Genomic DNA, 14,061 nt, shown 5'->3' on the forward strand with positions numbered 1-14,061 from the left:
AAAAATAGGTGGTATATGAAAAGCTTCAGGATAGTTTCTCTCTTAATTTTAGAAATATATTTTCCAACTTTTTCTCATAGCAAATATTAAATATTTCATGATTTTATTTGAAGTCTTTTATTTGAAACCAAGATATGAAATATTTCGGGAAGCTCATGGAGTAATATAATTGTCATCTGGTAGTTGCCTTTGAGTCTCCTTCACTTTTTTCTACATTATTGATTTCTAGTCTTTCATTATTTTCAACTGAAATGGTTGAAATATTGGGGTGTACTAATGACAGTATTGTAAGTACAGACTGCTTTGCAACTGGTAATGGTATACGAGAGTATTGATTTGCTTGATGTTGGGCAAATTTAGTTCTATCTTGTTTTTTTACCTCTTGCTTTAGTAGGGACCTCCACAGTATTAGGGTTTTGCTTGTTTGGCATGTCCAGACCTGCTAACTTGCATCAGTTGTTTCCTACTAAAACTGCTTATGCCAGGATTCAGCTCTGCTGTGTGGTAGCTACTGACTTTGCCAGCTGCTTTTTTACTGCCAATAGGAAGGAGAAAGAGAGTAACTGTATATGTGAGATTAGACATTCTTACGTGTATAAAATATAATGTGTAAATATAGTGTAAGATAAGTCCAAGAAATTCATGATGAGGAGTTAAGGTGAGGATTAAAATACTCAAAGTACATAAGAAAAGAATAACACAATTATAAGGAAGAGCCTTTATTAGTAGTGTTCTGTTGGTGTTTGACATAATGTTCCTTTGAGGCAGTAAGAAATGCAGTCATAAGTCTTTCTGTACTTGGACAAGTCAGCAAAATAGCCAAGGAGCATGTGTATTAAAACTAAGTGAACCTTTGAGCCCAGTTAAATTTGTTTCCCGAGCAAACTTAAACCTGTATCACATGAAAAGGGTAGAGAATTACAGAAATTCAAATGCAAAATCAGGAACTTTAGGGAAAATTTTATTTAAAATTATCCTGCTCCACTTGATGGTGAGGTGTTCTGGCATTACATTTCCAGTTTTCCCATTAAAGAATAAAAATCCCACAATATTGCATATCTTCACATCATTTACTCCTCATGTCAGGGCAATCTTTTGCTGGATTCCGAGACTTGGTTCCATAAATACTTTAAACAAAGCTTAAATATTACCTATATGACCAAGTGGCATTCATACAGCATTTTTCAGAATAACACTTGCTATAGCATGGTCTAATGATGCCCAGGAGAAGAATTCAAAGACTGTAACATTCTTAGGTAGACCTGGTCTACACACAAAAATTATCCCAGGGAAACAGTCCTACCTTGCAGATGTACTTCAGTGATAAACTGAGTTCATCTTCATGCTGGTTCCTGCAGTCTTATCCTTACTCTTGGCTGTGTATTCCAGCTCCCCTGCTTTTTTTCTGGCTCTGCCGTTTGTTTGACACAGTGCTGTCATCTTCTTCAGAAATTAAACTGATAAAAAGGTTTCCTTCTGGTTCAGCTTCCTGAAATGGCTTGGTAAAAGATTCAAGTGTCCAGGAGACAGAAAGTAAAAGACCCTAGATGCCAACGTTGTCATTTGACTGAATTTATGTTTCCGTGTGATCTTCCATGGATGGTATAACATGTCATGGTATAAGTAATCCAGGTTTGTGTTCCTTGTACATATATTCTTCTGATTTGGTTCCCCTCTGCATTACATGTGCCATTACATAAATGGTGCATAAAGTTTTTGTATTTGCATACTTTAACAAGCATAATGAAACAACAGTTTTTTTAAGTCCTCCTGAGGACCTGGCCTGATGATGGGAAGAAAAAGTTGCCTAGCAATTTCTTGTTATTTCTTTGCCTTTTTATGATTTGTTACTATTTATTATGACTCAAGAGATGAATATGTATATACAGGCAAGGGTTTTCAGCATCTGCTCGGTGCAGGGGAGTTGGACTGCATGACCATTAAAGGTCTCTTCCAGCTCAAACTATTCTGTGATTCTATGATCTGAGGTACTGGATGTGAAACCTAGGTAGCTGGACTCTGCAAGATACAGATTGCATATCGTGTCTTTGTGGAGGGCTAGCAAAAATAGTCTAATTCTACTTGCTGGTAGGATTCTAACACATGCAACTGTAATCGTTGATAGAAGAAAACTGAAATAGGCATACTGTTTAAATATTTATGAATTACTTTGTTTTAAATATGGAAAAATTGCATACTTTACCTGATACTGATTTTTGTATTTCCCTTCATCTGTTCCTGACAGTAGTAGGATTAAAAAAACGCAAAGGTAAAAACTACCATATAATTTTATCTTTGTTTTCTTAACAGTTGGATTTGCTAAAAATCAAGCAGTAATTCAGAGCTCAGGAACCTATCTCTGCTTTCTGGATTCAGTAAGTTAATGCATTTTGTCTAACTTAGTTTTGTCAATAAAATTTTTTTGGTTTTAGTGTAGTTGTTGGTCTGGCTTAAAGACAAGCTGTTTAAAGGTGCTTGGGTGTTAAAGATGCTGGTTGCTATTTATAGCTGTAAAGTTGTCTTCCAACCTGTGGAAAGCCTACAGCCTTACACCATTCTTTGATCCTATCGGATTTCACAAGCTATTGTGAGCAGGGTTGGGCAAGGTTGGTATTTAGGTGTTTTCAGGATTTTTCTTTCCCACATTCTTCAGAAAATTATATTGATGAGAAACTAAGAGCTAATCTACTGGCTTTTTGATGCAAAATAGGAGAGGTCTCACCTTCCATCTTGATTTTTTTTTTTCTGTCCTTTGTTGGATACCTTCTGTGAGCCCATTCAGCTCACTAACCCACAGATAGCTATCTGACTTTATGCAGCTTAATATACAGTGAAGGGTTTCACAAATGGGCATAGCTGATCTGAGGAACGGTGCTGTGTGGCTAGGATCAGGCAAGAAGAGCAGGACCTTTAAGGCTCACTGATCTCATGTAATTTCACCTGGAGATTGATTCTTTTCTCTAAATTGGAACTGAACTAGGATTTAGAGTAGTCCTAGGATGAACTGGCTGCTGAAAGTGTAGGTTTTCAGATAGGATTCAACTTAATGTTATGATTGTCTGTGCTTATTATAAAGTGTCATGAGAGCAGGTATGTAAACTCTACAGCCTTATAAACCACACAGGTTTTAATTTGGGTAATCTTCACTTCACAATTTCCATTTATTGTATCAACTGCATAGAAGGATTTTTTTTGTTTGTGAGTGAAAATGTTGTGAATTAATCAGTTTACTGTTGCAGGACACGGTTAAGTGATGATATATTTCTTCTGACCCAAGGCAATACAGCAGAAATTCCTTGTCTTAGCATTTAAGAAATTAAGTTTTGCAGGTGGGTTTCCTGCCCTTTATTCTTCCTTTAAGTTATTACTGTATTTAGCAATACAGTATGACTTTTTATTTGACTTTATCCTAGTTTCCCTTTAACAGTTTGTTGGTTTAGGGGTCTTGTTTGTTTGTTTTACAGAGTGTATTTCATGTAAATCTGTGTATATAAGATTATAGAGGGTGAAACTTTGAAATGCAATATCTGATACGTATGGGTATATAAGGGTATTTAAGAAACAAAATTTTGAACATCCATTGAATGCACAGAATTCACAGTCGCATATATGAATTAACACTGTTTGGAAAAGTCAGTTTCTCATACATCAGAAAATAAGTATTTCATATCCAACACTGAGCATCAGTGTCTGTTTCATAAACAAATTATTTTGAGGAAGTGTGAGCACAAAATCTGCTGCTCTGGTTTTGATCACCTGACTCACCAGATTTTGAAAGAGTGTAGGGCCATCATAAATTATGCCATGAAGTAATAGGAGTGGTGCAAGTTTTGAGGAGGTGCATGAACTTGGGATACAGTCCTTTTTGCTTTACTTCAGATAAACAGAAACCCAAGTGCCATTTAATTTATATAAATGATTCCATGGATTTAACTCTCCTATTCTGTGAGTCAGTGAGGCTGTTTACATATCTAAAATGAAAAAAAAAAATAGATTTTATGATTTATAAAGATCAGGTATTCAAGGCTTGGACAGACACCACATTGTATGGGACATTCTAGGGACATAGGGTGAGTTACGTATGTCCATGTCCTTACATTGCCTGAAGTTAGCTGAGTCCATGTATGCACGAGTGAGAAATTAACCTACTATTCTTTTGTCCCATGAAGCTTCATATCTTCTGTCTCAAATCCATGTGGAATAATTTACTGAGATGATTTTGGATTAGTCTTTATTTTCAATCCAGACAGATCTAGTTGTTTGTAAATCACTAGCAGTAAACTACAAACTTAAATTATTTAATTAATATTTTTATTAAAGAGATCTCTTCAGAATTCTTAATTTGTTATTTACCTTATGGTGTTTATACAGTGTGCATTTCTATGCTGCTGTGTTGTTTCTATTTGCTGACTAGCTGTGCAGGGTAAGAAATCGGGGAAGCAAATTAAGGAATTCCTGTTAAGGAATGTAACAGCTGATGAGTTTGAATTTCTGCGACATTATCATTAGCATAAGTTTGTATGTAATGTAATTAAGACCTACTTGAAGTGATTTGAGAATTTTATGACTTGCAATGTGGATAAGCTTTGAAGAAGCTTCCAACATTTTCTGTTACTCATGTTTCTATTCCTGCTGTTGAGCTACATGCTTCAAAAATAGAAGGCATTCTGAACTTTCAGAAGCCTAATCTTGACACAAAAGAAATATTAAATGAATGACATTACTTAAATGTATTTTCTACTGTCTGTTTTTGTGACTACCATTTTTTGCTGAAAACAGATGGGGGAAATAAAATTACTGTGGAGACTGCTGCAAGTCTGAAAATTGCTCAATATTTTGGCTGTAGCTAGTAAATGTTGTGTGATAATAGCTGAAGCGCAGATGTTGCCAGCTGTTTAACGACTCTGCTTCTACACGCCACCTACCTTCTTCATTTCAGTCACCAATCCAGTATCAAGCTCTCTAGGAAGGAATGTTGATATCAGCCTTTTGGAATGTGCTGCAGTAATGCCAGGGAACTGACCTTCAGAAGTGCAGCCATAATTTCAGGTTTGCTATAGGTGGATGTGGAGTGAAAGGGGGCTGGGTCAGTAGTCTGTATACATTCCATATAGGTGGAGAAATACATTGTGGCTCCTTGTACATTTTTTGAGTGAAGAGAATGTATGAGCATATTTGGGAGCATCTTTGGAAGTACTGGCTCCAGAGAGACTGTCTTGCTTGCCATTCCAGCTGGAGTCAAGCTGCTTGTGTTATGTCTCTCAACGCAGATTTGTGAGGACAACAAATTGGGAAGAAATGTGGAAAAAAAGGTTACAGAGCTCAGAACTGTCAGAATTTGATCAGCCTATTCTAGTATGAAGTGGCAGCTGTTTGACTAATAGCTATTATGGAGGGTTTTTTTGCCGTGGTTGTTTTTACAGATTTCACCTCTAAGCTACTAAGGCATTTTTTCCCACCAGGAAAACAAGTAGAAAAATGGAAGATACTTAACAAATTGTTCATATTTAACATTTACATTCTCAGAAAATCTTGGTCATAATGACAATGGAGTGTACTAATAATGCAAATACATTTCACTGTTAGCTTTACTCTTCTTCAGATTGTCTGCAGTTTTGAGTTTATCTACCAGTTAGTTGTGTTTTATTGTAGCCTTAGTTTGTCAGTTCTCAGGGGTGGTTGTCATCTTTGTTATCATCATTTATCCAGTTGTAGCACAGGAGAACCTTTACACTAAAAATTCTGCTTTCTGCTTTGAACTGCTGTTTTCATTGACATTCACTTGAACGTGCACTTGTATAAACGGTATTTCTTTAAAAAGGAACATGCTTTCATTTCGTCCTAATAATCTGTGTACTTTCCTATTATTTCACATTTAGTCAGTGTGTTGTTGGAGGGCTCCTGACTGTTAAAGAAGTATAAAAATGTGTCCTTTTCTGAACTGCAGTATTTCAAACCCAGTCCTATTCACCTGAGTCCTTGACACACTTGTTTTAGTCTTTTCAAAGGCTCTGTTGGCAATGTATCGCTATTTCTGAGATTCTTAGTTAGTTCAAAGATGTGACTCTAAACCATATTGCCACAGTGTCACTACTTGCTAATATTTGAAAACGACATAGGGAAACAGTTAAGTTTTATTCACCAAAGGTGAGGGTGGACCACCAGAATCGGCATTCCCATGTTTGAACTGGCAGCTGCTGACCTGTGCCTTTCTGCTTGTGAGATTTGCTTGTATGATTTAAGTTGGGAATGTTAATTCTTAATTGCTGTGAAATTGCATGCTTTTCTTGAGCTTCAAGTTCAAAAACTCTTCATTGAGGGGGTATTCATAAAGGTGTTGGAAGAAGGTCGTTGGACCTTAGCTAGCCAGACTTGATAGACATTTCAGGGACTCCAAGCTGTTCACAGCTATAAACACAGCTGTTCACTTTTATTGTCTCCGTAACTTGCTGGGTTTGGAAAGATGAATATGGAAAGTTGCCATTATGCGTTACTCTACAGGCACTAATAAACTTTTGAGATACTCTTCCTTTCTTTCAAGTTAACATCTGTATAGCTTAGGAAATGAAGCAGGGATCAGACTTCATGTATTTTCCTTCTGTGTTGCTTTAATATACTATTCCTTGCAAATTTGATCCTGTGATTTAAAAACTGAAGTAAGCTGTTACCCAAACAGCAGGTAAGTGGATGTAGTGATGAACTCCATTACCAGAAGCCCCTTCTGTCCAGAAGAGTTGTGCATGTTTCAGAATCACTAATGAGCACCAAAAAAAATCAAACTACAAGTGCTTGAAGGGTTTTATTATTCTGTAAAGAAGTGCATGTATTAAAAGCAGATTAAATACCTCTGTCTGGAATGTGAGTGTTAATTTTCTGTTTCATAAATGAAGAAACAAACCTTCAGAACTTCATTGCCATAAGCCTTCCCTGCATATATACCTTAATCTGTTTATTAATTGAAGTGGGTGTTTGGAATTGACAGTGAGGATTTCACTCTTGTCCAAGTTTACTGACTTTGCCATTGAACACTGTGTGAGTTACTGTACCTTTTTTTCAGTGACCTAACTCTGAGAGATCCAAGGTGATCTCCAGTGACTGCAGAAAAGCTAGATATGGAAAGGCACGTGTCTGCATTTGCTGAACAAATGCACCAAAGTGGGAGCTGCTTTGGCAGGAAAAATTTATTGATCAATTAATAGTGATGCTGAATTAAAAGATTCCATAAAAAGATTGTAATTGATTTTACACTGATGGAAGGCACTAGGCATTCAGGCTCACAAGAATACCACAGATATCCTCCCATGATGACCTTTTTGTTCCATGCTCAAGAAAAGAAAGGTGCTCTATAAAGTCAGCTTCTTAAACATTGAACTGTTTTCTTTGTTGTCCCCTTCTTTCTCAATTTAATTCAGAAGTAGAAACAGAAAAGTAGTATTTTCTCCTATGATCTTGCAAATACTGACAGATCATTAGGGTGTGTTCTGCTCAGGTGACTGGTGTGTGGCCATTAGAGTGCATGATTCTAGTGTGTTTGATAGTGTGGGGCTGCTTTAAAAACCTGCCTTCTGGAAAATTGCCTAAGATCAGTGTATTCGCTTTTGGTAGTGCTGTTGGCAGGCCAGTTTTTGGAGGTCCCGGGCCTTTTACTTTGTTGGTTCAAGGAGCTGAACTGAACAACAGCAAAGAAAGATTTTCACTGTAGTCTGAGCAGGTGCAAGATAAATGAATGACCATTTGATGGATTGAAAGACTTTGGAGATGCCATATTCTTTCTTAGTGAGTCAAATGTTCCTCCTGGTGTTGCTACAGGTTGTATTTTATGTGAAATAGCTGCAATGGAAAGAAGGTGCTATTATTGTGAGGATGGAGTGTGTCAGCTCTCTTTTTTTTTTTTTTTTTTTTTTTTAGCAGCCAAATACGAAGGAATTTGGAAAAGCATGTGATGCTGAGTCTGTAATGTGAGCTTAAGAAAGCACTTCTATACTGAGCTGTAATTAGTGTGTTGGTTTTTGTGAACTTGTCCTTGGTTTTAAGTAGTAGATGTGTATTGTACATTGAGTTGTATGTTTTGTTTTACTTTCTGAAGTGCAAAACCCACCACTTTTAGGGGAAAATCATGAAGTTATCACTGTGGAGTTCAGTGTGGTCCAGATGGCCTGGTTGAAGAGGCCAGTGAATGCTTGTCATTTGAATTTACCCAAACTCATTTAAGAAACACATACTGAAACAACAACAGCTTTGATTAATATTCTTAAGCTCAGCCTATTGATTGAGTTTTCCTTTTCTTCAACTAAACATATGAGTAAACTAAACCAAAACAATTAGCTCAGTATAAATTGTGTGTGTTTTTATAAAGAATGGTGCCTCTGGTTGGAAGGAAAATAACCCAGCTGATAGTTGTATAACTAGGTTTTCTGATTTGGCAGCATCTGTAAGTGGTGTGGAACTTGACAGGAGCAAGCCAGCTTTCTGCAGAAGGGATGTATTTGGTAGGAACACAAGCAGGCAGAACGCCTGTCGGACTGAAAGGTGATGGAGATCACGGCCCCCCACTGGCAGAAACACATCTGGGCTTGCTTAGAAATCCCTGCTGGCTTTTCATGTGAAATGAAGCCCTTTTCATTCTCCCATCTTTGAGCAAATTGTTTTCCTATTCAGAATGGACACTGGAGAACAGGAAGCATGTTTGTAATCAAAAAAAATTCCTATAAATTCTGGGTGATTTTGAGTGCCTAAAGTAGGTTTCTATTTATGTTGCTTTATTTCTTGCTGTTTACCTGTTTGGCCTTGTCTGCAGTGTATGTATGTACATATTTAGATGACAATAAACCCAGCTATTACCTGAGATTTTTATTAATTTTTATACTAAGTTTGGTGAGTGAGGTCACAGGAAAATAGATTTACTTACAGATTCTTTTCTATTTAGCTATACTATTGCAAGTATATACTTAGTGAAGGCATGATATTTATCTAGCATTTATTTTAAATCTGTTCTTTTGTCCATTCTTTCAGTAGGGGAAATCTCTCTTCATTCTGTCTGCCTTATATCTGATAGCATTAGAGACTTCCACATTAACAGGGAAAGTTGAATTTTTGTGGAAACTTCTGTTAAACTTCCTTTTTAAAAATTTATATATTCGATGTAAGTCACTGCTAGCCTTGTTATCTTCCCTACTTTCACCTAGGAGACAGAAACAAACTAAATATACTTCCCTTTTCAAAATGCACTTTTTAAATTGTCTGACATGAGTGAAAAATAATCTGGAAGTGTTTGTCTAATAGCTAAGGTTTTGTTCTCAGTTTTAAACCAAAAAAGATGTTGACTGTAGAAATTGAAGTCTGGCAACAGAGTTGTTGAACTCAGTATTAAAAATACAACAGTGTTGATATAAAATTTGTGATCACATAATGTGCAATTGGGTAAAATATTTTAACATCTTAGTTGTCTAATACTATGTTGCTTAAACTCCATAAACGCTTACCAGTACAGAGCATGGTTGGGCATCTCACTGGCCTATGAAGTTGAAAAATTTTTAAAGTGCTCTTATTTTGTGGTACAATCTTTTTGATTTTACTCATTAGAATTTAATTTGGCTTTTAAACACTGATCTAGAATACAACCACATTACTTAAGGTTATTTCTGGATAAATATATACTGTTCTCCACTTTGTGGTTACCTGCCCAGTCATCAATAGTAAAGAATCTGTAATGTGTTGAAATTGCATTTTGCAGTATAGATTTCTTTTATAGTTGCCTAACCTGAGTCTAGAAAGCTAAGTGACTGATGTGACTCAGCTTTGTCTGGGATGTGATTTGTATTTTGTGCTGTTCTTCCTTATTGCCTAATTGCTTTATTATATCATTTGGGATTATGTCTTAAACTACTATGTTCTCTTTTTTCTTCTTTCTTTCTCCTTCCATAAATCTGGAAAGAAAGTATCACAAAACTATACAGCAGTACATCATATGTGTGACACTGTTAATAAAAAATTTCTTAAAAAAAAGGCAAAATTATTTGAAAAAAAATAAAATTAAAGGTTATTCAGGATAAGAGTTCATAGAGTTTTCCAGCACTAGAGAACAAAGATGTATTAATAAAAAAAAAAAAAGGCATTTTGAAGTTTTTGTGCCCTCTCTCCCTCTCTTTAGCTGGATTTTAACGGAATATGATGACCTTGATGATAGCCTAAGACCCAAATCTGTAGACTTGTTAGTTTTGCCAATAGCATCAAAATGACATAGTGTTTTGTTAGGGGGAACTAGACCTTTCCTGTCAAGTTGTCTGCTTATAAAAACATAACATTGACCCGTTTGGTGAATAGGATATTTGATTTTGGTTTGAATACTTGCCACGCTGATTTAACCTTTTTAAATCAAGTAGATTATTTTTCATCTTTGTGAATGTATGAGTTCTGTTAAATTTATATCTGTTGTGCAGGATCATAAGCAGTGGAATCTTTTAGCACAAGAGCGTATGTTGTACATCGTAAGAGATAACGGTAACATTGTTCGAAGCATTGAAATTCCTTGCTTTTTGATGGATTTCTTTTGCATTCTCTTTTGGGGGGGCTTTAACAAGAGGACATCTGAGAATCCCAAGTAATTAGTAAAGGAGTGAGCAAAGCTCAGTTAAAATATATTTCCCATTGCTTATATGAAACCCAGGTTTTATTTTACAGAAATCAGCTGTGTATTTGGCGTAAAGAAATAGGATTGTGGTGGTTCTTATGGGAAACAGAGTAAGAGTTTTATTGGAACATTTGCTTGATACAGCACTTGAATTCTGGTAAACAATATCATTGCAGTTTTGAAGTACAGAGGTCGACAAATCAGAAGGGTTTTTTCCACTCTGCTGACTTTGAAAGCCAGTAATATCTCTTATGCTTATTACTAAATAAATTCTAAAAACAAAATACAGAAAAATGTTTTTGACAGTGTATTCCTTCCATCTTTTATAAATTCGCATGTGGTAAGGGTAATTTTTATTATTCATTTGTTTTATCTTTAACCTTAAATTATACTAAATAGTTGGATATAATTCTAAAACTTTTTTCATTCTTGTGTTGTTTTTGATAAAACTATAGTGTCACCTTTACATCAAGGTCATTTAACCCTCTAAGCTCTGAATATTTAAGCACTAATGTATGTTTTGTTGCCATTGATTTGACTGAAAGTTTTAATGCAAAAGTTTTTGGAAATACAGTATTTGGGTTTTTTTGGCTTTAGTAGGAATCTCCTTAGAATTATTATGATGTGAGGAACTGTTAAAAGAATGGATGTAGAACCTAGGACTCCTTTGAATTTTGTTTGCCTGATAAGGTAGTGTCGTTTGGGAATACTCTGAGAAGAAATAGGCTGTGTAAGCTTTAACCAGCATCTAAGAAAGATTAAACTGATTCTTTAAGAGGGAAGAAATATAGTACCAAAATGGAAAATAATATAGGTAGAAACCTTGGGAGACTAAATTTAGGGGAGTAAATTGGTACTACAGTTGGCAATTTTAATAGACCTTAAAACCATAGTCTAGAAAGGATATAATTTTGAACAGGAAATAATATAATTTTGAAAGGAATATCTCCTATGTGTTCAAGGAAGGATAGCAAGGTTACTAACTCTGTACAAGGCAACCTGCCTTCTTGTGTGTAAACAAAATAGACTTTTATGCTACAGGTGAAAGAAGTATTAACATCAAATTTAAATCTGTAGTGTGTTTTAAAGCCAGTGTCAGTGCTGATGCATTTTTATGAGTGTGGGTTATTTTTTTTTTTTCTTAGAATTTTATAATTTCACAAATACTCGGTTTTGTGCTCATGAAGTATGACATATTGGTAGATCTAGAGACTGAAGGTCTTTATCAATGAAACAGGGTACAGCCAGACTACAAAGAAGATATTGCTAGAATGTCTCAAATCTTGTGCTTTTAATCAAGGTTAGTTCCTTGTCCACGTGCTGCCGCTACTGCTATTAGAGTTGTTAGAGTTGGTGAATTTTTTTAGAAGTGTAAAATGTGTGTTTGCCCATAAGAGATACGTTGAGATCACAACACAATTGTCATGTACTAGTTTTGATCACTTTCAGTTTGAACAGAATCAAGTTTAATCCATTAAAAGTGTCATGTCTCTTAATATTTGTTGCATTTGTATTTTTGACTGAAAGCCAGTAAAATGATGTTAATTTAGCAGCATATTCTAATGTGTGTCTGAGTACTGTACTGTGACCCTTTTTATGTTGAGTAACAGTGTGCTATTTATTCCAGGATGATGTGATGATGCCACAGCGGGTTAGACTGCAGCACGAAGCTGCCATTCAACGCCCAAACAGTGTGAGTACTTTTTTCTTGTGTGTATTTGTGTGTTTTTCTTTTACAGAGTGCCGGATACATCTTTAAGAGGATATGAAAATTTCACAGTAGGGCTGGTGGAGGAAAAGCAATACCCAGTGTATTCTTTTCATTTATTTTTAATCCTGGCACTGAATAGTAGCTTTGATTGAACTTCTTTTCTTCCATTTATTTTCTCTGTTCAATTAACCAAATCTCCTTATGACAGTGATACTCTTTTTCAAATAAGTACACAGGTTTTGCTAATGTATGTAATCTAATGGAGAATGCCTTTTTTATGTAGCCTTACTAAGTAATGTGAAAAGCTGCAGAGGATTGGTTACAGCTATGGTTTGTTTGTAGTATTTAAGAAGCTGTAAACTGTAAGGGGTGTGCAGGGGTTGTTATAATTAGTAAACATTAATGAACAGTTAAATTGGTGTTTCTTCCTATGCCTGCGTGCAAAAGAAAACATTATTAGAATGCCATTCTTTATTCTTGTGAAGTGAACTCTTAAAAACATTCTGTGAGATAGATTGTAAAATAACTATATGATTTTGTTTTTAAATAAATTTCTGTGATTTGGGGGGGCCAATATCCTTTAGAGAGAGTTTGTGTATATGTTCTACTTACCTGAAGATAATAAATATAAATAATTTGTTACGGTAATTACATTGTCAATGTTTTTGACATAGGTACTCCTTTATAAGCTTGAAAACTGAGTTTGTATTCCTATCAGCAGTGTTCCACAAATCCAGGTTTATTATTTTCATACCTCTGACATTTTCTCTTCTGAGATTTATTTCAATGTGCAAGAGGTTTTTGGAAAGGAAAGGTCAAGTGACTTATCTGCCAATAAGGTATTTCCTCCATTTCTCAGAACAAAACAGACACTTTTAGGATTATCACTCTCTCAGAATTAAACAGCTTTTGAACTTTTCCTCTGAAAGACACTTGCTTCAAAGTAGAAATTATTATGGTTGTTTCAGCTGAGGAATGTCTGCCAACCAACCTGCTGCTGGCCGGTGGGATGTGTGCTTGCTCATTGCACCACCTGTATTAGGTCTCTTATGAAATCTGGTAGTCCTTACAAAGTAATTTATCAAATTATAGTTTTAGTAGTACCTGAGTAACAGTAAACCTAACTCACATAATGAACATAATAAAAAGACACATTGAAAGTTGGTTTTGTTCTGATATCAATCAGTTAATGTAATTCTGTAGTAGAATGCCAAAAAACTGGAGAGACAAGTTGATCCAGTAAGCTTGTTTTATGGAAACTAGTATTAAGAGCTTGGTTATATGACTTATATATCTGTATATTAAGACTTTTTTTTTAATTAGACCAATTTCAACTAAACAGTTTGTAATCTATTTAGAAAACACTTCAGTTCTGTTTATATTCTGTTATACTTTAGTGCCTATTAACATTCAGTATGAATTATTAAATGACAATCACATAAGTAATAATGATTGCCTGTGTGTACTGAAGGGTAGATATGTCTTCATGATATATTCTAAGGAATACAAACCTGTTCTTCTTGTGCTCAAATCTAAACTTGTGGTTCTGTTTTAGTGTGGTGTTTGTGGTGAGCTGACCTTGGCTCTACCTCAGGTACTACCAAGCCACTCTATCAACTCCCCTCCTCAGCAGGAGGGTGTGTTGGGGAGAAAATAAGATGGAAGAAATTTGTGGGTCAAGGTAAAAAGGCAGTTTACTAAAAGGAAAAGCAAAGGCTGC

The 14,061-nt window shown here is 35.5% G+C and overlaps 1 protein-coding gene across 2 annotated transcripts in view; it reads left to right on the top strand.

Annotated features, from left to right (window-relative positions):
• Positions 1-14,061, top strand: part of QTGAL (queuosine-tRNA galactosyltransferase) — a 125,913-nt gene that overhangs the window by 7,545 nt on the left and 104,307 nt on the right. For both annotated transcript variants that reach the window (XM_074922187.1, XM_074922188.1), the window contains 2 exons: positions 2,311-2,375; positions 12,258-12,323. In XM_074922187.1, coding sequence (XP_074778288.1) covers positions 2,311-2,375; positions 12,258-12,323 — 131 coding nt within the window. The remainder of the gene's footprint in view (positions 1-2,310; positions 2,376-12,257; positions 12,324-14,061) is intronic.

The sequence above is a fragment of the Athene noctua genome, chromosome 18 (assembly GCF_965140245.1).
Source record: "Athene noctua chromosome 18, bAthNoc1.hap1.1, whole genome shotgun sequence".
In the NCBI taxonomy this organism is placed as follows: domain Eukaryota; kingdom Metazoa; phylum Chordata; class Aves; order Strigiformes; family Strigidae; genus Athene; species Athene noctua.